Below are 27,291 nucleotides of genomic sequence, written 5' to 3'. Positions count from 1 at the left end.
ATCCTATACGAAGCATTAACAAAAGTTGTTCATCATAGGGTATGAACGTCATTTTAGCGAGTTATTTAAGGATAGTGTTTTAAAATTACCAATCTTAGATCTTCAACCTTCAACAATGGAGGACGATTGTATGCATATCCGTCGCCATAATCTTCGCCTTTATCACGAGTTCACGACGAACCACCGAAAACGAAGTGATCTTACCTTCCTCAACTGTAAATTGAGCAATTTCATCAAAGATCGACCCCCATAAAGCTTAATTCAAGCTCGATGTTTGTCAAATTAAATCCCACGATCCTCCATTGTTAATGCCCAAGTACTATTGAAAAGTATATACCATTTTGGGTTAACCATTCCCTTAATTTATAATTCTTTCTTAGGGTTATCTTTAAATTTGGTGGTGAAGCCACCGTCATGCCGATGTTCATGGAAGAAGAGAGTTGATGGCGTTCATGGAGGAAGAAGAAGCAAGTGTGGTGATGGTGGTGTGCCATTATGTTTGTGCTTAGACGAAAAAAGGAGAAATATATATATATATATATATTTTTTTTTTAATTGTTGGTATCAACATAACTTATTGATATAGGATATTAACTGGGTCTGGCTCGTTTCGAAATGAAATGTGCATATGGCTCCATACTATGTTATATGACCTGAGATGCATCCAATACAATCACACCTATGACTGAATTAATGTGAAATTTTTCGTATTATTAACATACTCATTGTTCATAATTTCACCGAGTAATTGGGCTACCAGCTTATAATTAGTTAAATATTAGTACCCTATGTAAAGATTATGCTTCATATTGTCTTATGCATATTATTAAGTACATGCATCACCAATTTAATCGAGGACGCTCATAGCAGATGCTCAACCACGAACCTGCAGGAAAACCTTCATCATGAAATATACCAAATAGTTTTATTAACAGCAATGAAGTACAGAAAAAACGGCAAACAAATTCATAGCAAAACTTCCAAATTTTACTATACATTGGCCAATTGGAAAACTGCCAATTACGGAAAATTCACTATAAGATGACCATATTTTGGTCCCTATAATATTGCTGAATTTCCAAACATTTTCTCAAAGTAGCGCTAGAAACAGCTCCTTATAGCCTTATAGGAAGTGAATTCAATGCCAATTTGGTGAGGACTAAAAGACTGCATCAACTCATCGTCTTAAAGCTCCATAATTTCTTGAAACCTGAATAAACAACACTAAAAATGAGGTCTAAAACATATTTTAAGTGGTCTAAGACCCTTTTGGTTCTTTAAAGTGAGGGCAAAAGCCATCAAAATCTTCACTACTATATAAATCTAGCTCAAGGGCAAGGGCCTTTTGACATGCAAGAAATTTCATGCTCAGATACAGCAGGAAAGCAAAAGTAGAAAGGCACACTGAAAAGAACTTTAAGAAATTTTGTTCAGATGCTCAGATTAGAGCAATGAAAAAAACCAAAGTCAGATTAATCAATCATACAACATTCTGACCTTGGGTTGAGACTTGTTAAATCGATTGGGTATGTCATCGTCATCATCTTTGCCCATAAGCATCTTTTGAAGCGAAGAGCTCCCTGATTGTTTTCCCCTCTTTGAGGGCTGTGTAGAACCTCTACCCCCTCCTCTTGGTGCAGCTCGTTTGCGACCTTTTCCTTGAAGTTTTTCATCATCGCCCTAGCAAGTAAAACAATGGTTCTATTTACATAAAGACTTTGCAAAGCATCTACCCCATTGGCAAACCAAGGGGGAAGAAGTGTACACAGCTTTGCATCCTACCCCTGTAGCAGCAGAAGGGCCTGTATACATTACCCTCACCATGTTCTATGATTGTCACTGTTATACTAACTTTGTTTTTCCTAATAAAATTATGTTTAGTTTCTTTCCTTCAGAAATTATATAATAAAATAATTACCATGCTTCAAATTCCCCCTCAAAAATTAGTTACAAGTTATCATGCATACAAAGAGGAGATCACATACCGAACTGTCAGCAACCTCCTGAACTACGTACTCCTCTGCTTCATCACTCAAGGCAGAATCAACATTATCATCATCACCAGCAATATTATGAACTGAGGCTGAAGCAGCAACTGATGAAGATCTGCAGTTTAGAGAGCTATAATAAGAAATCACCAAATCTACAAGTAAAGAATGTAATTGAGTAGACAACATCTACACTACTATCTACTTTGTTATTTTTTTTTATTATTAAATGCAATAATTTGACTTCTGCACTATTCATATACTACACTTTTATTAGCTATGATGATTTATATTTAAGGAAAAGTATAGTCGTGGGATATGTTAGATTCGTCTCAATTTACACTTTCATAATGTTAAAATTTTAAAATATTCATATTGGTAATTAAAGATGTTGGTGATTGAAATAATGCATTGACAAGCGTGAAATGAAAAGTAATAAATAAAAAATAGGAAAAATTACTTTAAATAATCCAACCTTTGCCCCGTTCTCCTAAAATAAATCAACCTTTGGATTATTCCAGAATAATCCAACCTTTATACCCCTTCTTCCCATATCACACCTTGCAGGTCACCTATATGTGGCACTTCCTAATTGGTTTTTTTGTTTTTTTATAATTTACTATATTAAAATTAAAAAAAATAAATAAATAAATAAATAAAAAAAAACCACCCTTCTTTCTTCTTTCTCTCTCTTCCCCCATCACCAGATTCACCACCATAGCCACCACCATCCTTCTTTCTCTCTCCTTTCCTTCCATAACCTTCCTCCATTACCACTTCACCTCCCCTTTAACTTAACCAACAACAACACCTCCTCTAGCCAGCATAAACCTACAGCCACCACCACCAACACACACACCACCACCACCACCAACGTACCCAGGAGAGAGAAAAATAAAGAATAGGAAAAGAGGACAACACACAAAGAAAATTCAAGAGAGAGAAAGTGAAGACTTAGAGAAAGAAGAAGAGGAAACGAAAGGTAAAGGAAAGCAAAGATCTTTCGATTTTTTTTATTTTTGGAAGATCTAAAGAAGAAAAAGAAATCGATTTAGCCGGAGTTGTTGATTTCGTTGGAGGAATTTCCGCCATTTTTACAGGCGAAATGCGTAGGTGGCTAAAGGTTTTGGGTAGGGGGCTGATTTTGTATGGGTGAGTGGTTACTTCGATGGTGTGGCGGTGGGTATTGGGTGGGGAGAGGGCTGATTTTGTGAGGGTCAGGGTTGTTTTGGGGGTGGGGGTTGTTTACAGGTGAGTAATGGGTTGTTTTGGGAGTTGGGTTTGGGGGGCTGATTTAATTTCATGAGGGTGGGTTTGTTAACAGGTGGGTGAGAGGTTGTTTTGGGGTGGAGGGGGGTTGAAGTCAGCTGGCTGAGGTGCGGTAGGTGGTGGCTGTTTTGGTGCTAGTGGTGGCCAAAGGTGTAGTGCTGGTTGTTTTTGGTGTAAGGTGGTCAAGGGTGGTGAACGGAGGTGGAGCTTTGGGTGGTGGTAATGGAGGAAGATGATGGCAAATGGTAAGAGGAAGGAGAGGGAAAGGGATGACCGGTTGTTTAAGTAACCGGTCATTTGGGTTCATTTTGGGAAGAAGGGGTATAAAGGTTGGATTATTCAGGAATAATCCAAAGGTTGGTTTATTTTGGGAGAATGGGGCAAAGGTTGGATTATTTAAAGTACTTTTTCCTAAAAAATAAAGAGGAAGTAAATTGCTGACAAAATATTGACGACTTGAATTTTACCTTAAGACGAACAGCATGTCCTACTTTTTCTCTCCCTCTCAATCCCAAATATTTCATTACTTTTATCTATAATCTACATGGAATCAGCAACTTCATTGAACTGCAACAAATGCTTGCATAATCCCCACACCTTTTGTCTACATATAAATTTCCAGTCAAGAAAGAAGTAAAGGAATATACGAAATGAGATTCTTGATATACACTAATGGAGCTAACTGGGTCATCCAACCTTGAGGATGCGCACACACACACACACACCTACCCAAAAAAGAATTTGAAAACATAGATTCTCACACAGCAAAACAACTACGTGGGAAGTATGATTAATACGTCATCCAAACCAACATACTATTTGCCTTGGGGGAAGGGGTTAAATTATTTAGGAGCTCCCCATCAAAAATCCAACCATTCTGGGTTAAATATGCAACTTTTGTGTACAATCATGTGAACATACAGAGTATAGGTAGAAGAGACACAAGGAAATGATACAGAAGTAGGCATGAAAAAATCAAACCTTTGAGAACGGCGAAAACCCAACGATGCATCAAGAGTTGTCTGCTTCATATTGGTGGCATCTTTTCCTCTCCCCCTTCCTCTTCCCCTTCCCCTTCCTCTCGTAGAGATTTTACCAGTTTCAGCAGCATCATGGGAGGAGCCAAGGGCTTTAGTTGTTGCTTTCTTGCCTCGAGCAGTAGATTTCAACCCAGAAAGTTGGGTGGCATCATCATCACTAAAAGATGCTGCACTTTTTGTTCCTGCCATGCGCTTACCCCGGAACTCCTACAAAAAGAACAAAAAATGCATCATCAACAACCTATAAGATTCATCACAACCACACAAATCCTGTGCCTGCTATTCATCAAATCCAAATACTATCCAAAAACAAGTTCCGTGCTCTAGCTAGATGAGAGCATCATAACAAAAATTGAGTCCCTTGCATTATCAGAAGACATCGAGGCAAAGTGGTATAGTTGAGCAGTCATTCCGTCAATCTTAAGTCTGACTGATTTTAGTTCTAAATAAATGATGCTCTTCTTTTGTTCAACAGATACATAATCCGTTCATCTAATGTGTAGCAGAATTCCAGAAATTCATTCAAGAAAAGGTTTCAGGAATAATACGAACATATAGCATCAATAACAAAGAGAGATGACTTTAGAAAGAGAACAAACCTCTGATGGAGCACTGAAGGAAAAAGTCTCCTTCGGGTGTGTTGCCCTATGTTTAACACGTTCCTTAAAAGAATAAACAAAAGAATAATTAGACTCAAATTTTGCTGTAGTAATAAAGATAAAGCTTCGTAATATCTTAAATAAAGTCTTGCCTCTAAACACTCTCCGACTTTGACAATCAAGTCTTCTTCCTCAAACTTCACTGTGTCCGAATCTTCAGCAATTTTGCTCTACAGAGATGAATGACGCATTATGTTCAGAAAAAGGTATTAAACAAAACAAGGAAAAGTAACATATCTAGGGCTCATCATCATTAAAAAAAACGTTTAAAAAAAAATAAAATAAAAAAAATAAAAATAAAAATAAAAACCTACACTTAATAAGTAAACAGAGACGAAACTTCTACTAATAACAACTTACACGTGTTTCATCAAGATTGTGTTGCAAGCAAGCATGGAAAGCCAATTTGTCATCTTTACTGACAAAATTATGTAGTGCAATATCCAGATCATTGACAGGAAGGATCTCCATTTTCTGCAAGATTAAAAGAAGAAAATTGTAAGCAAACTTCAGGCAGCTCATGTAGCTGTTTACAAACCATGACATACTGACGCAATTGGTAACAAACTGGTTTAGCAAAGATGCATTTGACACATGAAGAGGTAGGCTGCAGAGGGGAATGGAGGCCTGGCCCCCATGACCCATATTTGCAGCCTTTTATATTTCTGAGCTGGCCTCCATTGCCTGTTATTTTATGTGCAAGTATTTTATTTTTGTCTGATATAGATGTTTACCTAGCTAAGGTGGTCACAGGGAAACAGAAAACTATCCTCTTTGGATAGACAAGGTTCTGGGACCGAGTCCTTGTACAAGCAATGAATTTTTTTTATTTTTTTTCACTCTTTTCTTTTTCTATTCCATCTTCACGCCTATCATTTCCTTCTTTTTTTTCTATTTTTTCCGTACATTTCTCAATTCTCTTATTTCCTAATCCCTATTTCTTATGCTTACCACTTGTAAAATATTCTACCCAACTTATAATGTCGTGACTGTGTTATTATATATATATATATATATATATATATATATGTATATATATTTGTAAATAAAGATTTTATTACCAAAGGCAAGAAAAAGGTACAACTTACAGCAAGCAAAGTTGCACCCCCCAACTACACAAGCCTAAACAGGCAACCAAACCACCCAAAGTTCTGACTATAGTGATGCCACCTTCTAGGAAGGGTTCACCGACCACCTTCTAGGAAGGGTGCCTGGACCCAGTACCAGACAAGACACCAAAAAGACAACCAAAAAAACAACCAAACTGCCTGCAAAAGCTGAACTCAGAACTCAGAAGCCCAAAAGAGGCAACTAAAGCTCAGGAACAGGACAAAAGGATCACGCTATCAAAAGCTTCCTATCTTTATCACTACATCTACAAGCAACATTAAAAATACATCTCTGTAAACTTGAATAGAAGACTTGCAGCTGCCAGTAAAGATCAATGAATTTATGAATAGTCTCGGCAAAACACATAGCATAAAGCCTGCTACTGCACAACTTGCTTGCTAACTGTTTCTCAGATTTAAAAGTTCTCTTATAGCCAAGTAACCCAAGAATTTGCTTCCAAATACTCTTAGAAAAGTTGCAATCAAAGAACAGATGAGCTATTCTCACTTGCAAAACACACTGGGTCACAAGGAATATGCCAAGTGATTAGCCTGTCTTTAGTAACAAGCCTATCCCAACAAGCAAGCCAGGTAATGACAAGCTCTTAGATGAAGCCTTATTATTACAAATAATTCTTCTTTATTCTGTTTTAGGAGGTTGGGGGATCAAAAGCTTATACAACTTTCTGATGTGCATCTTTCCCCTATCAACAATATTATCCCAGCGACCCACATTTTCAACATCCCTGCACTTCAAAATCTTCTATAGTAGCAACCCAGAAAACTTTGTTGTTGAAATAATAAGTGTGAACCCATTTCACCCAAAGACTATCGGCTTTGTGAGACAGGTCCCAAAGGATCTTAGTGACAGCAGCAGTGTTCCTTACTGAGAGAAGTAATATTCCAGCCACCACAAGATTTAAGAAGGCAAAGAAATTTCCAGGCAACCAAAGATTTCCTAGAGGGGTTACCTTTTCCCGTCCAAAGGAAGCATCTAAGCTTAGCTTCCATTTCCTACAGAATCTTCCTAGGCAAAATGAAAATCTGAGCCCAGTAAGTTTGAATGCCAAACAAGACACTTCTAAGTAATTGTAATCAACCAAAATAGGACAGATTCCTTGCATCCCAAGAATCAATTCTAGAGGTAATCCTTTAAATTAAAGGTCTGCATTAAATGACAATAAGCTTCTTAGAAGAAAGAGGCACACCCAAGTACTTGAAAGGAATACTAATATTGAGCAAATCAGCTTGAGCATCAATATTAAGACCCCCAAAATAAACATCACTCTTATGCAAGTTTGTTGAGAGACTAGAAGCCAAACTTCTGAAAAGCACTGAAAAGAAGCTAAACAGAAATAGTGGCAATTAAAAGCAAATCATCTGCAAACATAAGGTGAGTGACACTGAGTTTTTCACATCTAGGGTGAAAGTTTAACTCAGGATCAGCAACCATTTCATTAAACACCTGGACAAATACTCCATACTCATACAGATAGCAAAAAGGAAGGGTGACATAGGATCACCTTGCCTTAACCCTTTCTGAGCTTAAACCATTTATGAGAATGGAATAACCATTTATGAGAACGGAATAAGAGACAGTGCTAATACACCCCATAATCCACCTAATCACTCTGTTAGGAAAACCAAGCTCACCAAGAACAGTTTCAAGAAAGCTCCACTCAACTGAGTCATATGCTTTTTAGATCAACCTTGGGAGTGATATGTTTATGAGTATAGCCCTTGATCAATTCAGTAGCCAAAAGGATGTTGTCACCAATGTGCTTGCCTGGGATAAAACCATAGTTATGACAGAACCAATAACTCTAGCCAATCTACTAGTTATAACCTTTGAAATGAGCTTATAGACCATAGTACAGCAAGCTATAGGTCTAAAGTCATTTGCTTAAGAGGGATTCTAAACCTTATGCACTAAGGTTATAGTTGTGCAATTCCATTGCTTAGCCATTTTACCAGTATGAAAGAAGTGACACACAACACCATAAATATCTTGCTTGATAACTGTCATGAAGAACATAGCATTAAAGCCATCAATTCCAGGAGCTTTCTCATTACCAATGTTACTAAGAGCAGCATTAATTTCAGCATACGAGACATCAGTACACATAACACCAACGGCCCCAGCTTCTAACTGTTTGCCCCTCCTCATAGTACCAATGTCAACGGCAGGGAGAATAGTAACCCTGGAACCCAAAAGTTTCTTATAAAACTTCACAATTTCAACAGAAATCATCTTATGATCTTTAAGCAGGACATCATCATCTGTAAAGATAGAATTGATCCTGTTTCTATGATATCTTTGTTTCATAACTGCGAAGAAATAGTGAGAGTTAGTATCACCAAGGTTAATCCAATCAACTCTAGTTTATTTAACTTATTGCAATCTTCCTCACTGTGAAGAACAGCTTTGCTTGTATCACCTACAAGCTGATTTTTGAATACTGAGAAGGTGATTATGAGCTTGAGCCACTCTATCAGCAACATTTGAGAACTGTCTAGTTTTCAAACCAGCCTTAACTGCTTTTAGGTTCTTCCAGACAGTGTTCTGAGCCCAATCATCCCCAATAATTCTATCAAAATCAGCATGATCAGCAAGACAATTGAGGAATCTAAAGGGCCTACCATGACCAGGATTATCAACTTGTAATTCAATCAAAATAGGGGAGTGATCAGAAAGAGAGGGAGGCAAGTAGATAGATAGATTCAACCTGAGTGTAAAGGTCAAACCAGCTATGATTCACAAAAGCTCTATCAATTCTGGAAGCAACTCTACGAGTACCTAAGCTTTTATTAGACCATGAATAAAAAGCACCAGTACTTTTCTTTTCAACTCAGTGAGGTCCATATCTTCAACACACCCTTTAATATCCTTAACTTCATACTCAGTTACAAGATTCCATTAATTCTATCATCAGAGGAAAGAATAGTATTAAAATCCCCTAAACAAAGCCAAGGAATAGCAATGTTACCAAGATTCTTAATACCAGTCCAAAGAGAAAGCCTATCCTGTATAGAGTGGAGCCTATAAACAAAGGTGCAGGCAATGCTATGAGTTAAATCTCTGGTTGTGAGAGTAACATGAATAACGGATAAATACAGGTTCCAACATCAAGATCAATGATATCAGGCTTCCAACCACCCAAATTCTACCCTTAGAAGAATGAGAGTAGTTGCAGACCCCAGACCAAGCTCTACCAAATTTCTTCTGAATAAAAGGAGCCTTATGAATTTTCACTTTAGTCTCCAGAATGCTTACCACATTTATATTATGAGCAGTAAGCAGCATTTACTGGAGTCATTAAGGCCCCTGATGTTCCAAGAAGCAACAATCATGTCCCCAGAGGAGGATTCCCATCACCCCCAATAGGATCTATGTCATTAACCTCATTCTACAATAAGACACTGTAAGTATTAGTACTAGTAATAGCAGAATGTTGACCCTTAGATTGCTGAGATCTGTCTTTCCTTCCAACCACCCTCCAATCATCTTCAGAATTTGCAGTAGTAATACCAGGAGCAGGAGTAGCAGCAAGACAAGGTCCAGGATCAAGTTGCTCAACATAGCTAGGCTGTTTTTGAACCCAGACTTTCTTTACAGGAGCAGGCTGAGTATTCTTAGCTTGAGCCTAATCAGACACTTGCTTAGACTTAACTTTAGGAACAGCATCACAGTTATGCCCCACTTTGTCACACTTTTTACAAAAAGGTGGGGACCATTCAAATTGAACCTTAAGTTCAACAAGGTCTCCAGCTGGACTTTCCACCCCACAGATTTTGGGAGGGTATAGTGATATCAACCTCAACCAATAACCTAGCAAAAGAAACCCGGAGCTGTCTAGAGGTACATTCATCTGCATATAAAGGAACTCCCAATATACTTCCAATCCTAATAAGAGTTTCAGGCCCCCAACAGTTTAAGGGAAGATTAGGAATTCTCACCCAAAGTGGGACTGTTCTTAATATCTCATCATGGAAATTGAATTTATCAGTCCAAGGCTTAACTATTGTTGGTTTACCATTAATCATGTGAGGACCAGAACATAGGACAGCATTTTTATCATCAATTGAACATAGGTTAATTACAAAATAACCATCATCATGCCAAAACACTTCAGGTTTTCCAAAATTGCCCCATTGTTGGGAAATGAATCTATGGATTGCAGCAATAGTAGGGTAGAATCCAACAACATATAGGACAAATGCATTAGACCATTTATCATTACCAGCCTGAATTTCTGCAGCTTGCAATTGAGCTACTGGTTTGCCATTCTTGAGAACAGGGGCAACAAAAGACAGAGTTGTACTTTTTGCTGTAAGCTTACCCCTAAACAGGTCAGACCATCCATTATTACCATTAGCAAGAGTTCCAACCTGCTCCGGCTGTCCATTTGGCTTATTAGCCCCTATACCACCATCAGATCCAGTATAGGGCTCTAAAATCAATGGAACAGTAACTTCTGGAGCTCGAGTTACTGTTGCATTGAGATTGCTCTGCACAGATCCAAAATTGATCTTGATCCCAGGGATGTTAGCATTAGCATCACGAGTAGGAGATCGAACTCGAACACCAGCATTTTCACCAGCAGATCGATTTTGGGTCAATGGAACAGTAACCAATTGGATTTCTTCAAGTGATCAGGAAGCACCGACTGATAGTGCTGTTCAAGAGTTCTCAGATCCGCCCTAGTAATCATTCCAGCTGATGGATGAACCGGTGAGGAGGAGGAGTAACCAGATCATCAAGCTCACTGAAACCCTCCCGAATCGAAGCTGGATTTCCAGAAAACCCAGATTTATTAAGTTGTACCAAGCCATTATTCGAAGTAGTCAATGATGCTAGGTTGGAGGTTTGAGGTGCTGGAGTAGATTGCTTCTTCTTCCTTGCCATGATTGATCAAACCGAGTGAAGAAACCAGCTCAGAAAATCGCCATGGTTGAGAGAAAAGTCAAGAAAAGTCCCTATGCCTCCACTTGCAACTCAACGATTCAATAAGCTTTTTTTAAATGCAACCATTAGACTTTGGGGAGTTTTAGTAGATTGAGTTGAATTTGTTAAAGAATTTGGTATGTGAGCTTTGTTGGGAAATAAAATATTATACAATAGAGATAAGTGTATTAATAGTCTATTTAAAATAAAGGGATGTGAAAGAAGAGAGATAATAAAAAATAAAAAAATAAAATAAAAAGTATGAGTGTGGAGTGTGGTAGGAATGGGGATCATAAAAGGAGAGTTATATAATAAAATAGCGTAGAATATTTCTATTTAGGGAAGTGTTGCATCTAAAAAAAATCTGTTTTAGGAGAGTTTTGCATTAAAAAACCAGAGGGAGTATCGTTTGCTTTGTAACTGAAAAGTAAAATAATAGAATTGAAACAGTTTGTCTAATATATGACCATGACACTTGTTAAATATCTAGCATATATATTTTAGGTGGCTTCGCCTCAAGTAAAGAGAAAAACCTCATCAACATAAGAGAATGATGAATTCAAAAGGAAAGATGTTTAATTTCTTAGAAGTGATTAGGATTGAATGATATTTCTATGTTTATAATTATAGAGTTTTTTTTAATCATTTTAAACGTAATATCGGCCCCCCTAATCCTAAATTCCTGGCTTCACCGCCAGGACCGGCAAATTGTGAGTATACTAAATTGTTACATGACCCAAAATTTATTTTTTTTATTAATCACCAGTAAAGTAATTTGAATTCAACTATTGGCACCCTCATGCAGGAAGAACATCATTACAAAATTTGAGGTTAGTCTGTATTAAACCACAACAAACAAATATTAATTCAAAAAACAGTGGCAAATACTCCATTTTTCTCAATCACTGGTTTAAGTTAATTTTCAAACAAAAAAATAAAATAAAAGTAGAATGCAGCTACAGAAATAGGTTGTAGTGGAATAGCAATTTAACAACACAATCTGATAGTAGGCATAATAGTCAATTTGAGAGATCAATAGAGAAGAATGGTAGAATCTATATGAGATGCAGTCAGCAGCATCAAAGAAAAGAAAAGTCCAAAATGTGATATTTGAGGAATCAGCCACCACCGCCGCCCAATAGAAAGCCCAGCCAAGTAGGGTGCGAGGAGGTCCAAATTCAGACAACATTTACCAATTACCAAAAACAATCCAAACCAATAAAGAGACATGTGAATGTAGTAGAATAAAAAAAAAGGGAAAAAAAGGGATGTAAATCAAACATCAAAAATACATACCAAATTACTCTCAGCAACCAAAGCCTCAATATTCTGTTGGTTTAATTCTTCCGGTCGGAATTTCTCAGAATTGTCAATTTTCCCTAGAAAAAGAATATTAAAGTACACTTATAAAATAAATTGAAACACAATAAGGAAACTTGAATATGTATTATAGCAACAATTTAATAGATTGAATTCAAAAGGGATGTGACAAGAAGCAGCCCCAATACAGACCTGCATTTGGATAAAAAAAATAAAAAAATTAAACAGCTATCTAGTCTAGATCTAAATATGGAAACCGTCTTATTCATATTACTTTTTGGTAAAAGGTAAGCATTCTAAGCAATTTTATCAAAAATGAAAAACATATCAAGGACATGCAGACAAAAACCGCTATACAGCAGGATAAACTGCATTGCTATATGTATATCTGCATGGCTATATATAGCGTACAAACCCACGTGTGAAAATATTTAAAAAAAAAAAAAAGAGGAAGTATAGAGCAGCGGGTTCAAGTGAGTAAATGACATGGGATCCAAGAAAAAATATAAACAAGTCACTATTTCCTCAACCTTAGTAATCAAACAGATTAACAAAAATTGTGAACAGCACTGCCTAAAGGATGATTTACCTTCACTTCGATTCTTAACCCGTGAAGCCTTTGAGAATATCAGGATATCCTGAGGATTTGCCACCTATTAATTGCAAAGATTATTATTTCACTAACAATTATGAGTACAATGTAGCTGGATAGTAGTACAACCACCATCCCAAATAATTTGCAAGAGTTTGAAGAGCATTTAGATTAGAAAAAACATAGTCAAATTCCTTTCAGATAAAAAAAGAAAATAGTCAAATTCATGATAGATGCGTCACCATATCAATCTTTTGGCATTGAAGTCTCAACTAAAGCAAAGTATTTATCACACTGATGATAATTGCAAGTGTCTTGTAGGTAATAGGGGTGTGAATTAAAGCAAAATATAAATGGGATTTTAAACAGAAATGTCACCAATAGTTAAAGACAGCCTAAAAAAGAATAACGTGTGAATATCAAGGGACGAATGAAATGGTATACCTTGCCCACATATTTCTGACCAAATCTTTGAGGATTTATAGTCATAAATCCTGAATAATCTACCTATCATCACAAAAGATTGAAATAAGCACAGTATAGAAAAGATTTTTGAATGAAAGAATGTGATTCAACAAGAAATAGAAAAGCATAATTAAAAGCAATGAATGATATGAAAAAGAAACCTTCAACAAATCCTAATTTCCAACTAAACTATAATAAGTCCAACATGACTTAAAAATTAATTGTTTTTCCTTCAACTGCTTGAAAGAAATTTTAGAAATAACAGAAAAATAGATGACAGGACAAAATATGGAAAATCTCACAACATTTTTATTACTACTAATAAAGCTTTCATCTTCAAGGTAAACCAAAGTTCGGAACTCTTACGTCTTGCACAATGATTTCAACCGATGGTAGCAAAGCACCAAATGCAACCTTTGTCCCTCCGCCCCCAATAAGAAGTGTATCAGTATTATATGAACTTCATTGTATGTTTTAGTACAAGTTAAATCTAAAAGAGGCAAGTACTTAGTAAGTGGAAAATAATAGGTGGTCAAAACGCCAACACAATACTTAGTAGGAGACTCCACTTATTGATTATAGTCTCCAGATGTTGTTTCAGATCTGGAAAATCATATTGATGACCCATCATTGTAGCCAAAAGCTTAAGCTCGATTAAATTAATGATAATGTTAGGAAGAGGTAAGTCACCAGCAATTAATATCAATCTTTTTTATAAAATAAGCAGGACTAACCTTTACTCGAACCAATGGAAGCTTCACCTCCGCTTTGTTGACCGCTTTTCTGTTAGACTTCTCAATCAGATCTCTGACCTAAGCAATTTAGACTACATTATCTACACTAAAATCAAATTAAGATACTGTGAATATGAAGCATCACCACCAGAAATTAACTACGGAGTAGAAATTTTTTGAGATTGGATATTGAAAGGGTGTAACAGAAACAGATGTAGGGGGTACTCAACAGACACATTAAATTGGAACTATTTTAAATAGAGCAATTTTACCACTTTATCCAAGTGCTCAAGAATTGCATTCTGATCACTTTGATCGATATCAGTTACATCTTTTAACACAACCTGAAGATTGAACAATAAAAAAATAAGGGAACTGGGTAATTTTGTCGTTCATCATAATCAGCAGTATATAATCTGTAAGTAATTACCTCAGCATATTCAAAAGGCCTCACAGATTGCAGAGGTATTTTAGTTGGGCGATATTGATTTCCCTAAACAAGCACAATAAGTTATCGATAAGTAGTTATAGTAGAAAAGATACAAAACCTCAATTATAATTTATTACACCACCTTAATTTCTAAGAGAAGAACATGTTTTGGCTTTGATTCCCCGTCAATTAACGATGTTGCGACAGAAGAACCAGGTTGTGTGATATGAAAACCCATCCCGGAAACTTCCTGTGAAATTAATAGTCCCTCAGTTTTAGGAATGAATGATGAAGGTAAGGAGTTGTGAGAGATCTAATACTGCACCTGGGGGTCAATTAGGCATTCATGTTCATGCCCCCAAACTATAAAATCAAGAAATCGCGGTAAAAAATGCTCATTTATAGCATTTTTAGGATTTGTTTTTATTCTGCACAAAAGAAAGACCTTGTTATAAAAGCATAAACACTACTGCTAACATCTTAAAGCTCAGGTTATGGAATCTCCAGCATTAGCATTTCATCCACATATCTATAGGATGAATAGATAAGGAAATCATTTTGAATAGAAATCAGTAATGTTAGTACCTATTCTGGTGGAGAACAAGGATATTAAACCAATCCGAAACTTGACATCCTTCTTGTGCTTCAGGGCGCATCCACTGAACAGCATGGGGAGTCTAGGACCAAGAAATTGACAAAATTATATCTAATTACAAACTCTAACTCAGAAATATACATATGAACTAGATAGAAAGAGAAAGAAAGCACCTGAAACATTCTGTTTAACCTTTCATCCCGAATATTTCCAAGGCCATATAAAGCCACAGACGTAGAACCCTACAAAGACATAATACAGCCACTCACTGCAAAGTTGAAAATTAAAAAAAAAGCTGAGAACATAAAAGACTAACCTTCCTGATAAGGATAGGGCAAACAGTAATCTGGCCAACCCCAGATCCTCCAAGATCCATTTTACCAAAATAATTGACAAGATTGCATGCTGAGAGGATATCAACAGCAGATAGATTATCCTGTTATGAAAATAAAGTAAACCTTCAGCATAGCAGAAAAAAAATTACCAGGAAGCATATAATGATAACCATGTGCTTGTTCATTGATATAATCCCTCTACCCAAGAAATTAATAAACAAATTTATATAAAAAAAAATTAAAGAAAAAAAAAAAACCACTTCAAAGATCATATCGCCAGGCAATACAGAAAAAAGAACACCCTCTAGGAAAAAACCTAATCATTGATGTAGCAGAATATACATCTGAATATTTAATTAAATGTTCACATTTAGCAAGGTGGATACCTAGAAGCTATCGATAGTTATCAATAGCACAAGTTGTAGTCAAAACAAGTCAGGTTTTAAAAAACACTCCACTTTAGATTCCCACCTATTGCTATGCATCAGTGCCAAAGGGAGAGGCAATTTAGGTACAGCATAATGGTCCATCATTAATAGCTTGAAGAAGAAGAAGATAAGTAGTTAGTGAAGGTAGAAGCTCTATGAATAGAGCAAATCAATATGAAAATAGGCATGTTGAATTTTTTGGAGAGTTTTGTTTAGCTTCTAGATTGTTGATTGGGAGAGAATCAAGCCTCTCAGAAGCTTGAAGCTATCCACATTCAGTGCTGTTTTCTAGATATTAATCAACTAATCTTCATCATCTTCCTTTAATCTCACATTCTTCTCTTAATTCTGTCCAAAGCTAAGTTAATTTCTTAGCAAAAAGGTTGGTAACGCTATAAGAGGGAGGGACAATTTATGTAGTAGTATCATAATTCTGTTATTAGTAGCTTGAAGAAGATGATAGTCAGTTAAAGTGGGTAAAAGCACTATAAATAGAGCAAATCAATGAAGGGGTCTTGAATATTGATGAATGTTTTGTCAAGCATTTAGGTTGCTATTGTGGGAGAGCAAGAGTCATAAAAGCTTACAATAATCCACATTTACAGCCTCAACCATATGAAGATACCCCACCCTTTCCACCAAATAATTGATTAATTGATAATAGAGAATTAATTTCATCACACAAGTAAAATTTAACTTTATGACTAGCATAAACCATTTGACATATTGTAGCTACGGTCAGACCATTCACAACCCTTTCATGGAAGGAAATTATTTAGCATGTAGGTAAGAACCAGCCAGACACATGCCTTGAATTTGTTGGGGGCAGACACTGGTCAACACCGCATAATACTACTCAAGTATAAGGAAGGTATATCAGTTTTAAGTGTTTAACCCAGAGAATTGGGAGTGGTATTACAATAGCTTCTACTTCATACCACTTTTTCATAATTAAAAGAAACCAGCTTTTAGCAGCAAAGTATGCCTTCAAAATTAATTGATTAGAGACACGCGTACAATTCCTCCAAACATCAGACAAGAGCATTATGAAATCTAAGAGAATGATCTACCCCTATCAGCCCCAAGCAAAAATACACAATAAAAATTTTGAATTCAGTGGTTTTTTCCCTATCTCAATAAGTATTTGGTAGTGAGGTACTCAGGCAACATATAAATAGATCAAACTCCAACTATGGAAAAACTCATGACACGGTTGGTCAACTCAATCCCCCTTTCAGTTGCTAGTCAATGCCTAGTATAAATTGAGACAAGTACATCACAAAGAAACAATCAATCACCCAGACCTCACATGTATAAATTGAGAGAAAAGGAATTAATTTGTCTGTGCTACAGGCCATACCACTCCAGCAGGATCATCATGATTGCCATGAATTGTGAATACAGGCAAGCCAACATTGTAGTGAGGGTCCTCGTAATTTACATGACCAAATCTGTAGAGCAGAGAAACATGTTAAACTATCAGACATACAGGCAAGAGCTCACAACCCAAAATAATAGTTGTAAAGGGTCCTAAGATTCACAACTGACAAATTGCCATCTATGCCTTTAACTTCAGTACAGCAGTCTTATATTCAGTAGCATATATCAGAAACATAGAGATGAAATGCTCAAGAGACCAAGTTCTCATCACTATCATATTAATAAGTTTTGAATGGTGGAATGTGAATCCCTAACACCATCCAGATTAAATTAGATTGGAATACTACAAAATATCTCTTGGGGAGTCCCATACAATACAGGGCTTCCCAGGTTGTTCAAATCTACTTCCTAATGGCTGTGGCCTCAGTTCAAGCCAGTCTTTCGTGGTGGTGCATGTTTCAACCTAAGAAAAATTTTTAGAGCCATTACAAGCAGCACTTCCTAACCTTATCAGTGGTCAATCAGTTTGATTCTTGCACCAAAACATGCCTCCATCCACCAGGCGTGGTAACAACATTTTCATAATATAGCCTCAATATCTCCCTCAAAGGATATCTGGAAATCATTAACATTGACCCCAATCCAGAAATAGCCAAAATATGCTTATGTCATCATCGTTTTTCAATGGAACTTTCCACTTATAATTCCGGACTACAATATATCTAACCCCATTTTTCAAAAGTTGCTGAGCTAAGACATATTAATAGCAATAAGTTCAAATGTTATTAGAAAGAATTTCATATGCATATAATTCTTTTTTTTTAAAATTAAAAAAAAAAAAAAAAAAAAAAAAAAAAAAAAAAAGTTAAGGACAAAGAAGTAGATGCATTTAAACAAAAATAGGTAATCTTCAAGGGAAAATCCACTTCCTTTCCAACACAAACAAGATGATACAGGATTTTAGAACAGCAAAACAGCCACAGCTTTAAAGAAAACCCTAGTGCATTCAGGTCCAACATTCTTAAATATAAAAAGACATAAATGTCAAATCTACAAGTCTCTCAAAGATAACATAGATAAAAATAAATGCAAAACGAACCTGTTTGAAAAGTTTAAAGTCTGGTCACTCACAACTTGGAACTGCACCGGACGATCATTAAGGCAGTATTGACGAAGAATCTCCAGAGCCCTCACCAACGTTGACCTGGAAGGTTTGTTCTCGTGAAAGAGATCGCCACCAAGAAGTATGAAGTCCACCTAATGGCCATATTATAGTCACTATAAGTATAAAAAAAAAATAATAAATAAATAAATAAATAAAAAATAAATAAAAAATAATTTACAACAAAATGAGACTTAGGCCTCATTTGGTTTGATGTAAAATGTTTTCATGGAAAATGATTTTCCCATATACCTTTGTTTGGTTTGTATAGGGGTGGAAAACTACATTTATAATGGTGGAAAACATTTTCCTTTTCAAAACAAGGGAAGCCACATTTTCCTCCCTTCTCCTTATCTCTTTTTTACGTTCCTCTCATCCATCCCAACATTTCCACTCTTATTTTTAATTTCTCTTTAACTTTTCTTGTAAGAACCAAACAAAGGAAAACTATCTTGCAAGTGTGGTTTTCCTTGAAAATATGCAAGTGTGGTTTTCCTTGAAAATATGTTTTCCATGAAAACTAATTTTTCATTGAAAATGTTTTACATCAAATCAAACGGGGCCTTAGGTCCTCTAGAAGCATGAGAGAAGTAAAATTGGCGTAAATCACATCATCACCACAATATATGACAGGCAAATTACAAGCTTCCATCAAAAGGAAATGATGGGTGTTGATTTCTAACACAATTCAATATAAAAGTACAGTAATTGGTAAGTACCGGAAATCACCTGCTTTTTCTCTGCTATTGAGCATATCTCCTCAAAAGACTCGAATGAATCATGCCGCCGTATCTCATCCTTCTCCATATAACCTAGGTGGCAATCTGTTGCTACAAGCACTCTTAATGTATCTTTTTCATCCTCCCTGAAAAAAAAATTACCCATCATTTACAACCACTACTCTGATAATACAGTAAAGTGCCAACTTCCTGCATAAGACCCGCAAAGGGACTAATGCATGATGCAAGGCGAGCTAGATGCAGTTTCTGATCATATTTTCAATTGATTTTATGATTTACACGCATCACACAGGTCGAAAAGTTCACCTGATCAAGAAATTTCAAATGGACTAATTTCACAACTCAGACATCAAGGTCAGCTTGAGACAAGGAAACAACAAACATTAAGATAGACAGAAGCAACTTGATCTAACTCGAAACAATACAATAATTTCAGGTGCCTAAAATAGTGTTGAACAATTAAACTGTTCGCGGTTTTTTTACTTCAGGGTTCAAATAAAGAGCTATAATTTGCTTCTTCTTCCTTCATAATTTTTTCAAGTTTATCAAAATCAACATTATCAGAAAAACTACAAGAATACCCGGCCCGGCCGGCGGCCACAACAGCAAACATAATTTACACCACAAGTCCACAAACGTAATCGGTAGTCCATCCAAACTGACATAATAACATTACCAATTAATCAATTTAAAAATTTGTTCAATTCAACAATTCATTTTATAATTACTTGAAATTTAACGCAATTAAAAAGTAATTAAAATGCAAATTACAAGCCCTAACTAGCATTAAAAAAAAAAAAAAAAAAAAAGTTGAATATTAAGAACTCGTTAGCAAATCAAACATAACTAAAGAGCCGTTTAAGTTAGAAATCAATTTACGAATTCAGATTAAGCAAAAATTGCAAACAATTATGACGTTGATGTCTAAATTATGAAACAAATTTTGAAAAAAAAAAAAAAGAAAAAGTAAATGAAATGTAGGAGAGAGAGAGGAGTGCTAACATAGAAATGGCGCTGCTTTGTGTTCTGCTGGTGCTGTGCTGCTTAAGTTAGAGAGAGAGAGAGAGGAGAGAGAAAGAGGGTTTTATTGAAGGGGTTTACAAAGAGGAAGATGAGAGTGGGAAAAATTGCCAAACTGAGCGTTTTTGGAAAACAATTTCCCAAACAAGACGCGTGGCAAAACTATTTACCAAACTAAGCTTTCAGGGTGGCGTTTTACCCTGGGCGATTTTTTTTTTTAATTTTTAGTCAAAGGTAAAACGCCATCAAGGGTGGCGTTTTACTGCTGGGCAAATTTTTTAAAAAAAAAACATTTACACAAAAACGCTAACGCCGTTGGCGTTTTACTTTTAACACAAAAGCGCTAACGTCGTTGGCGTTTTAGAGTGTTGGGGTTGTCGTTGTTGTTGTTGTTGTAGTTGTTGTGGTTGTTGCTGCTGTTGTTGTTGCAGCTCCTGTGGTTGTTGTTGTTGTTGTTGCAGCTCTTGTGGTTGTTGCTGCTGTTGCTGTGTAGCTGTATTTGTGTGCAGAGATAAAACGTCAACCATGGTGGCGCTTTAAGGGGGTAAATTATTTTCAAAAAAATCACTCAGGGTAAAACGCCAACGGCGTTAGCATTTTTGTGTAAATGTGTTTTTTTTAAAAAAATTGCCCAGTAGTAAAACGCCACCCTTGATGGCGTTTTATCCTTTACTAAAAATTAAAAAAAAAATGCCCAGGGTAAAACGCCATCCTGGTTGGCGTTTTACTCTGGAAGCTTAGTTTGGTAAATAGTTTTGCCACGCGTCTTGTTTGGGAAATTGTTTCCCAAAAACGCTTAGTTTGGCAATTTTTCCATGAGAGTGTGCAATTGGAAAGAACTTGCTGGCGGGAACAGAATTCTCTTTTAGCTTTTGTCTCAGAAATACGGAGTTAAGTATAAGAAGGGGCCTATTGACAAAATACAAATTTCTCAACACGAAAAGCATCGTATATTTTTTAAGGGGTTTTTGTGTCATTTCAAGCAGGGTTATTTGTGTCATTTTAACAAGATGGAATATTAACTATGTTAGCCCACATACTCATTGTTTTCTCTGCTCAACAACGGAGTTTGAGCATTCGTCAAGGAATTCTTCAACAATGGAGGGAAATCGTACTTACGAAAAATACCTACTATTTAGGGGTTAACCATGCCCTTAATTTATATAATTTCTTAGGATTTTTTGTTAATTTCGAGCTTGGTGGTATTGGGGTTTGTTGTGGTGTTGGTGGTGTTGGGCATGGTGTTTATTTTAGGGTTCATCGCACCATAGATGTTGAGAAAGGTTGAAGAAGGGATGATGAAGAAAGTTGAAAAAGACTGACGAAGAAGGTGAGTCAACAAAAAAAAAACAATAAAATATTGATAAGTTTGATATTATTTACTATTTTTTTCATGTTGAGAATTAAAAAAATACAAGTTTAATTTATAACCTTGATAATAATTCATGTTTATCAAAGGGTATTTATGTAAATTACATCTAACTTCAGTTAAATGTTGTTAGTTTATCAACTTACTTTCTCTCTCTTCCCCGGTTTTCTCTCTCCTCCTTTAACCTTCAATTTCAATGGTGGAAAGTACACCTCTTCGCCTCTTCACTACGACATCCAATAAGCCAAAATCAATGGAGGAAAAGCTTACCTACCTTTATGGATAATCATGCCCTTGATTTCCACTTTGTTATTCGGGTTTTTGTTTAATTCTAGCGGCAAACCTGTCGAAAATGATGGTACTAAGTTGAATTAAATAGAGGAAGGAAAACTCACCTACCTTTTAGGGTTAACCATGCCATTAATTTCTCCTTTTGGTTATTCAGGTTTTCATTTAAAGGAATGGCGGTGCTAGCGGGGTCGAACCGACTTGAAAAAGAAAATAAAAATGGGTAGAGATTGGAGGAAGAAGATTAAGGAGGATAGGAAGAAAAAATATGAATAAGAGGAAGAAGATGGACAAGAAGGAGAAGAAGGTAAGAGGAAGAAGATGATGAATAGGAGTGTTGACTCCAAAAGTTTGTATAACTTGCCACAATGGCTCATAAACAATAAAAATATACTACCTCCGTTTTCTATTACTCGCAACAAAGAGGAGTTTTGCGGATTCCTAGGCAAGAGATTTTAAGCATAGTTATTGAAAAATAAGGGCATGTACTTAAATATTAATCCAACCCAAAAATAAATAAATAAATAAACCAAAATTCACGAACTACCACCACCACCTATCACCATCACCACCTAGTACCACGAAACCACCTAGCACCACCACCTAGCAGCGCGAACCCACGACCCACCCATCAACACCACCACCCAGCGCCATGAAACACCGAACCCACCACAACCCAACAGCACGAACAACCAAACCCACCACCACCCACAACCCCATAACCCACAACCCACGAACTAAGAACCACAAAACTCACTACCCACGAACCTAAAACCCACAACCCAAAACTCGAACCCAGAACCCCAAAACCCACGAACCCAAAACCCGAACCCACGAAAACCATTAGATTTGGAAAACCCACGACGAAAGGGTGGTTTTCTTCAACAATTTATGAGGATGGGGTTGGCGGAGGAGAGAGAAAAATAATGGAGATGAGGAAGAAGATGAAGAAATTTGATGATGAATGAAGAGAAAGAAAGATTATGGAGAAGGTGAAGAAATGAATGTAGATTAATTTGATGATTTTAGAAAGATGAGATGAGTTTAATTAAATTAGACTAGTTTTAATTAATTATATTTAAAGTATATAATTGAGGTTATAAAGTTTTATATAAGGGTGTTTTTGTATTTTCATCTAAAAATTTTTACTAAAAATGGAAAGATTTGGAAATGTTGCGAGTAATACTCTATCCGCCTTGAGTTATCTGCACCAAAGGACATAATTGCAGACTCCTAGGCAAAACTTTTAGTGGGTTTTAATTAAGTTGGGTGGGTTTAATTAAGTGGAAAAATGGAGGAAAATTTGTGGTCCCACTTATTTTTGTTTTTTGGTGGGTTTAAGATAGTGGGTAAAAGGTGTAAAGGGGACCACTATTCCCCCCTTTTTCTGATTTTCGGTGGGTGAAGAAGGGGAATTTGGTTCCCTCCTTTTTTATGTTCTGAAATTTGGTTCCCTCCTTTTTTCTGAAATGTTTCCCCATTTCAAAATTCTGAAAATCCAATTTCTTTCCCAAACCAAAACCAAAACTTTGACCCACAATTCAAATTTGACAAAAATACCAAAATTCACAACCAATTCAAACATAAGGTGCCTACTATAGAAGGCATACATCATTAATTGTCCACCATCATAAAATACCACACCCACCATGGGAATTGTTTGTTAAAAAAACCCCATAAATTACAAGTTTTTTTAGTCAAAATATGTACTGCCTACACTACAATTAGTCCTAAACTAAGGGCAGCATCGGGGTTCAGCTTCATCACCACTTCAAAAAAACAACAACGGCCAAGAACTTCATCACCTTCCTTCAAATCACCGAAAGCAAAGAAAAAGGGACACACAGCACATGGAAGCACACTTTGATCAAGATTTCTTTAACATAGACCAACTGCTAAATGAGGGACCATTTGAGTACAGCACAGATGATGACAACATGGATGATGAAACTACGGGGGACAGCAGTGAAGAGGAACAACATGCAAAGGCACAGCCAACAAGTAGAAAGCAATTAACTGTGCAGCAGAAACGCCAAATGGTTGATGACTACCTACTGCACATGCATGGTGGGGAACTACCTAGAGGGTGTTTGTCACAAATGGCAAGAAAATATGGGATTCACAGAAGCACATTACTGAGGGTCTGGCAGTTTGTAAAGCAAAGTATAGCACAAGGGAATGTCATTGATGTCAGAAGCAAAAAATTGGGGAAAACAGGTCCCAAACCAAGACTTATTACTGATGAGTACTTGCAATTAGTGCCTTTATACAAAAGGACAACAGAGAGGAGTTATGCAGCTGCTCTAAAAGTTTCACATGGATATCTCCATAACTTGAAGAAAAAGGGCAGATTAAGAACACATACAAGCGCCAACCATCCAGCACTCACGTCAAATCACAAAGTGGTTAGACTCAAGTGGGCATTAGCCCATATTCACCCTATTCCAGCAGTTGGAGATCCAACTTTCATTGATATGCAACAGGTTATACATATAGATGAAAAATGGTTCTATATGAACCCAGAAACAAGGAGGTTCTACCTCTTACCAAAGGAAGAAAACCCATACAGATGTCAGCTGTCCAAGAGATACAAGATTAAGGCTATGTTCATGGGGATGATTGGTAAGCCCCTTTATGACATAAGAGGCAATATGCTACATGATGGTAAGTATGGAATTTTTTCATTCACTTATCAACAAAGGGCTAAGAAGAAACACTACAGGAAATAGGCCGATTTTCGACGGACTGTTTCCGACAGACGCGTATTTTCGTCGGAAAAATTAGAAATTTCGACGATTTTTTTTTTCCGTCGGAAATTTCCGACAGAATTTAAAAATTCGTCGGAAATTTCCGTCGGAATATATGGTATTTCCGACGGAATATTCCGTCGAAAAGTTAATTTTCCGATGGAATTAAAATCCGTCGGAAATTCCCGATGGAATATTCCGTCAGAAATATCATATATTCCAACGGAGTCCATCGGAAATTTCCGACGAAATATTCCGTCAGAATCTAATTTATTTTTTTTAAAAAAAGGAAACCCTAACTTAAAACACGAAATGCGCCTCTTTCTTTCCCATTTCTCCTTCTCTTTCTCTCTCCTCTCCTACTTTCTTCTCCTTCCTCTTCGTCCTCTCTTCTCTTTCCTCTGTCCTCCTCTCTTCTCTTTCCTCTTCTCCCTCCTCGTCTCTTCTTTGTCCTTCACCCTCCTCGTCCTCCTTCTCCCTCCTCGTCTCTTCTCTATCCTTCTCCCTCCTCGTCCTCTCCTTCTTACCCAAAACCACCATAACCGACACCAACAACAACAACTCCTTCTCCCTCCTCGTCCTCTCATTCTCCTTCTCACCCAAAACCACCAACACCGACACCAACAACAACTCCTTGTCCTTCCTCGTCCTCCTTCTCACCCAAAACCACTAATACCGACACTAACAACAACAAATTTTCCAAAAACAACGGTTTTCAAGTCAAATTCGACCATGAAAACTCTAGATCTAGAGTTTTTATGGACGAATTTGACCTCGTAAACCCAATTTCGCGGTTTTGTGTGGTCGAATTAAGGTATGTTTCTTTTTTTTCTGATTTTATTTTGTTATTTAATTATTATTTTTTTAATATACACGGTTGTGGTGGGTGGTGTGGTTGCTAGTTCAGTGTTGGTGATTCGTTTGCTCCCAATTTGTATAGAATACGATTTTTTTGTTCCGATTTGTATTCTAATCTGTATTTAGTTTCAATTTGTATAGATCTGTTTTTTTTTCAATATTTTTCGGTTTTTTTTTGTTTTTTTGTTCCGAATTGTATTCGGAAAAATGGATTAGTGGAATGGTGGTGGTGGGTGGTGTGGGAAAAGGGGTTGGAAGTGGTGGTGGTGGGTTGGGGTTACGGTGGTACATTCTGGTGGGTGGGGGTGGTGGGTTAGGAGGTGGCGGTGGGGTGGGTTGGGGTGGTGAGCAGGGGTGTGGGTAGTGGTGGATCCGGGTGGGGTAAGAGTTAGGGGTGGGGCTGTTTTTTTTTTTATTGACTTTTCCGACGGAAATTTCCGTCGGAATATACCTCTTCCTATAGAAATTTCTGTCGGAAACCTCTCCAACTCCGACGGATATTTCCGTCGAAAAATTGCGACGGAATTTCAATTAAAGTCAAAAAAGCGCCGACAGAAATAAATCTGTCGGAAAAGGTCGAATTTCCTACAAAGGGTTTTGCGACAGACAGATTCCGACGAAATTTTCGATGTATTCAACGAACTTTTTCCGTCAGAATCAAGCTGTTTTCTTGTAGTGAAAAGCAAGAACAGAGATGCAGGGGTCATGGAGACAAAGGCTGTGCAAAGTGTGACCAAAAAAAAAATTAGGCTAATGCTCATGACCAACATCATTCCAGCACTACACAGGCAATGGCATCCTAGTCTGTCTAAGGACATATACATTCAATGGGACAATGCTAAGCCACATCAAATTCTAAGGGATGATGACTTCATTGCAGCATGTACAACAAATGGATTCAACATCCAAATGGTGTTCCAGCTAGCACAATCTCCAGATCTGAATGTTCTGGACCTTGGTTTGTTCAAGGTCATTCAATCCTTGCAATACCAGTCATTTCCCACAAAAATTGATGAATTAATAGAGAAAGTCTATGAGGCTTATGAATGGTTTGATCCAATACTCAACAAGTACTCATGGATCACTTTGCAAGGAGTAATGAAAAAAATTCTAGAGAAAGAAGGGTAACAACTTCAATCCACCTCATATGGGCAAGAAAAGGTTGGACAACCTAGGTCTTCTTCCCGAGTTTTTGGAAGTTGAAAGGGGACTCATTCAACAAGCAGTTGAGCACCTCAACACTCTTTTTATTCCAACTAATCAACAGAATGCAGACTACATGAAGACAGAGGTTGATGCAGACTAGGTACAACACCATCATTCAATGACAACATGACTTCCACACATAACCAAATATGGACTCACAACTGGTTTTTGTGAACAGTAAGCAACTGTTTTTTTTTTTTTTGTTGATGCTTATAATGATTTGGTTATGTGTATTTTGGTAGATAAAATTTCCTATTTTCAGGCAGTCATGTAATGAATGATTAGGTTTTAGGGTATGTGAAAATGTAAGTTTTTGAAGTGTATTGAATGAATATCAGTATGAATATTGAACAATGAATTCCATCAGGGATTTTGCTTTTGTTTCAGTGGCATGTTGTAGGTTGTTACCTCAACAACAAGAGTTAAAAGACACTTGTTGGAGCAAAAAAAACCTACACATCCAACTCAAAGTGAGTCCCTTCATCATTTGGAATTTTTTTCACACAACAAACTTTATGGGGGACTCATACACGAAGGCACAGGCACTGACTTGCAAGCACTACTAGGCAACATTCAAATGAGACTCTACACAAACAACCATCCAACATAACC

The 27,291-nt window shown here is 36.7% G+C and overlaps 2 protein-coding genes across 2 annotated transcripts; one reads left to right on the top strand and one right to left on the bottom strand.

The window, feature by feature from the left end:
- Nucleotides 1–899: 899 nt before the first annotated feature.
- LOC110693192 (double-strand break repair protein MRE11-like) lies at nt 900–20,424 on the bottom strand. The gene is made up of 22 exons (XM_021870323.1): nt 20,194–20,424; nt 19,181–19,316; nt 18,389–18,546; nt 17,270–17,360; nt 15,463–15,582; nt 15,320–15,388; nt 15,137–15,228; nt 14,877–14,979; nt 14,694–14,801; nt 14,552–14,614; nt 14,394–14,465; nt 14,122–14,199; nt 13,367–13,429; nt 12,920–12,983; nt 12,307–12,389; nt 5,317–5,430; nt 5,049–5,126; nt 4,897–4,959; nt 4,239–4,504; nt 1,986–2,106; nt 1,494–1,680; nt 900–1,206 (listed from the first exon to the last, which is right to left on the bottom strand). Coding segments are annotated over exons 1-22 (2,160 nt in total). The 5' UTR covers nt 20,196–20,424; the 3' UTR covers nt 900–1,177.
- A 3,294-nt stretch (nt 20,425–23,718) lies between these two features.
- On the top strand, nt 23,719–26,779 carry LOC110693295. Its single transcript, XM_021870452.1, has 3 exons — nt 23,719–24,532; nt 26,150–26,442; nt 26,588–26,779. The coding sequence occupies exons 1-3, from the start codon at nt 23,719–23,721 to the stop codon at nt 26,777–26,779; spliced, it is 1,299 nt and encodes a 432-aa protein (XP_021726144.1).
- Nucleotides 26,780–27,291: the final 512 nt, after the last annotated feature.

Source organism: Chenopodium quinoa, unplaced genomic scaffold, assembly GCF_001683475.1.
Source record: "Chenopodium quinoa cultivar QQ74 unplaced genomic scaffold, ASM168347v1, whole genome shotgun sequence".
Taxonomy (NCBI): domain Eukaryota; kingdom Viridiplantae; phylum Streptophyta; class Magnoliopsida; order Caryophyllales; family Amaranthaceae; genus Chenopodium; species Chenopodium quinoa.
This window is presented reverse-complemented; position numbering and strand designations above follow the sequence as displayed.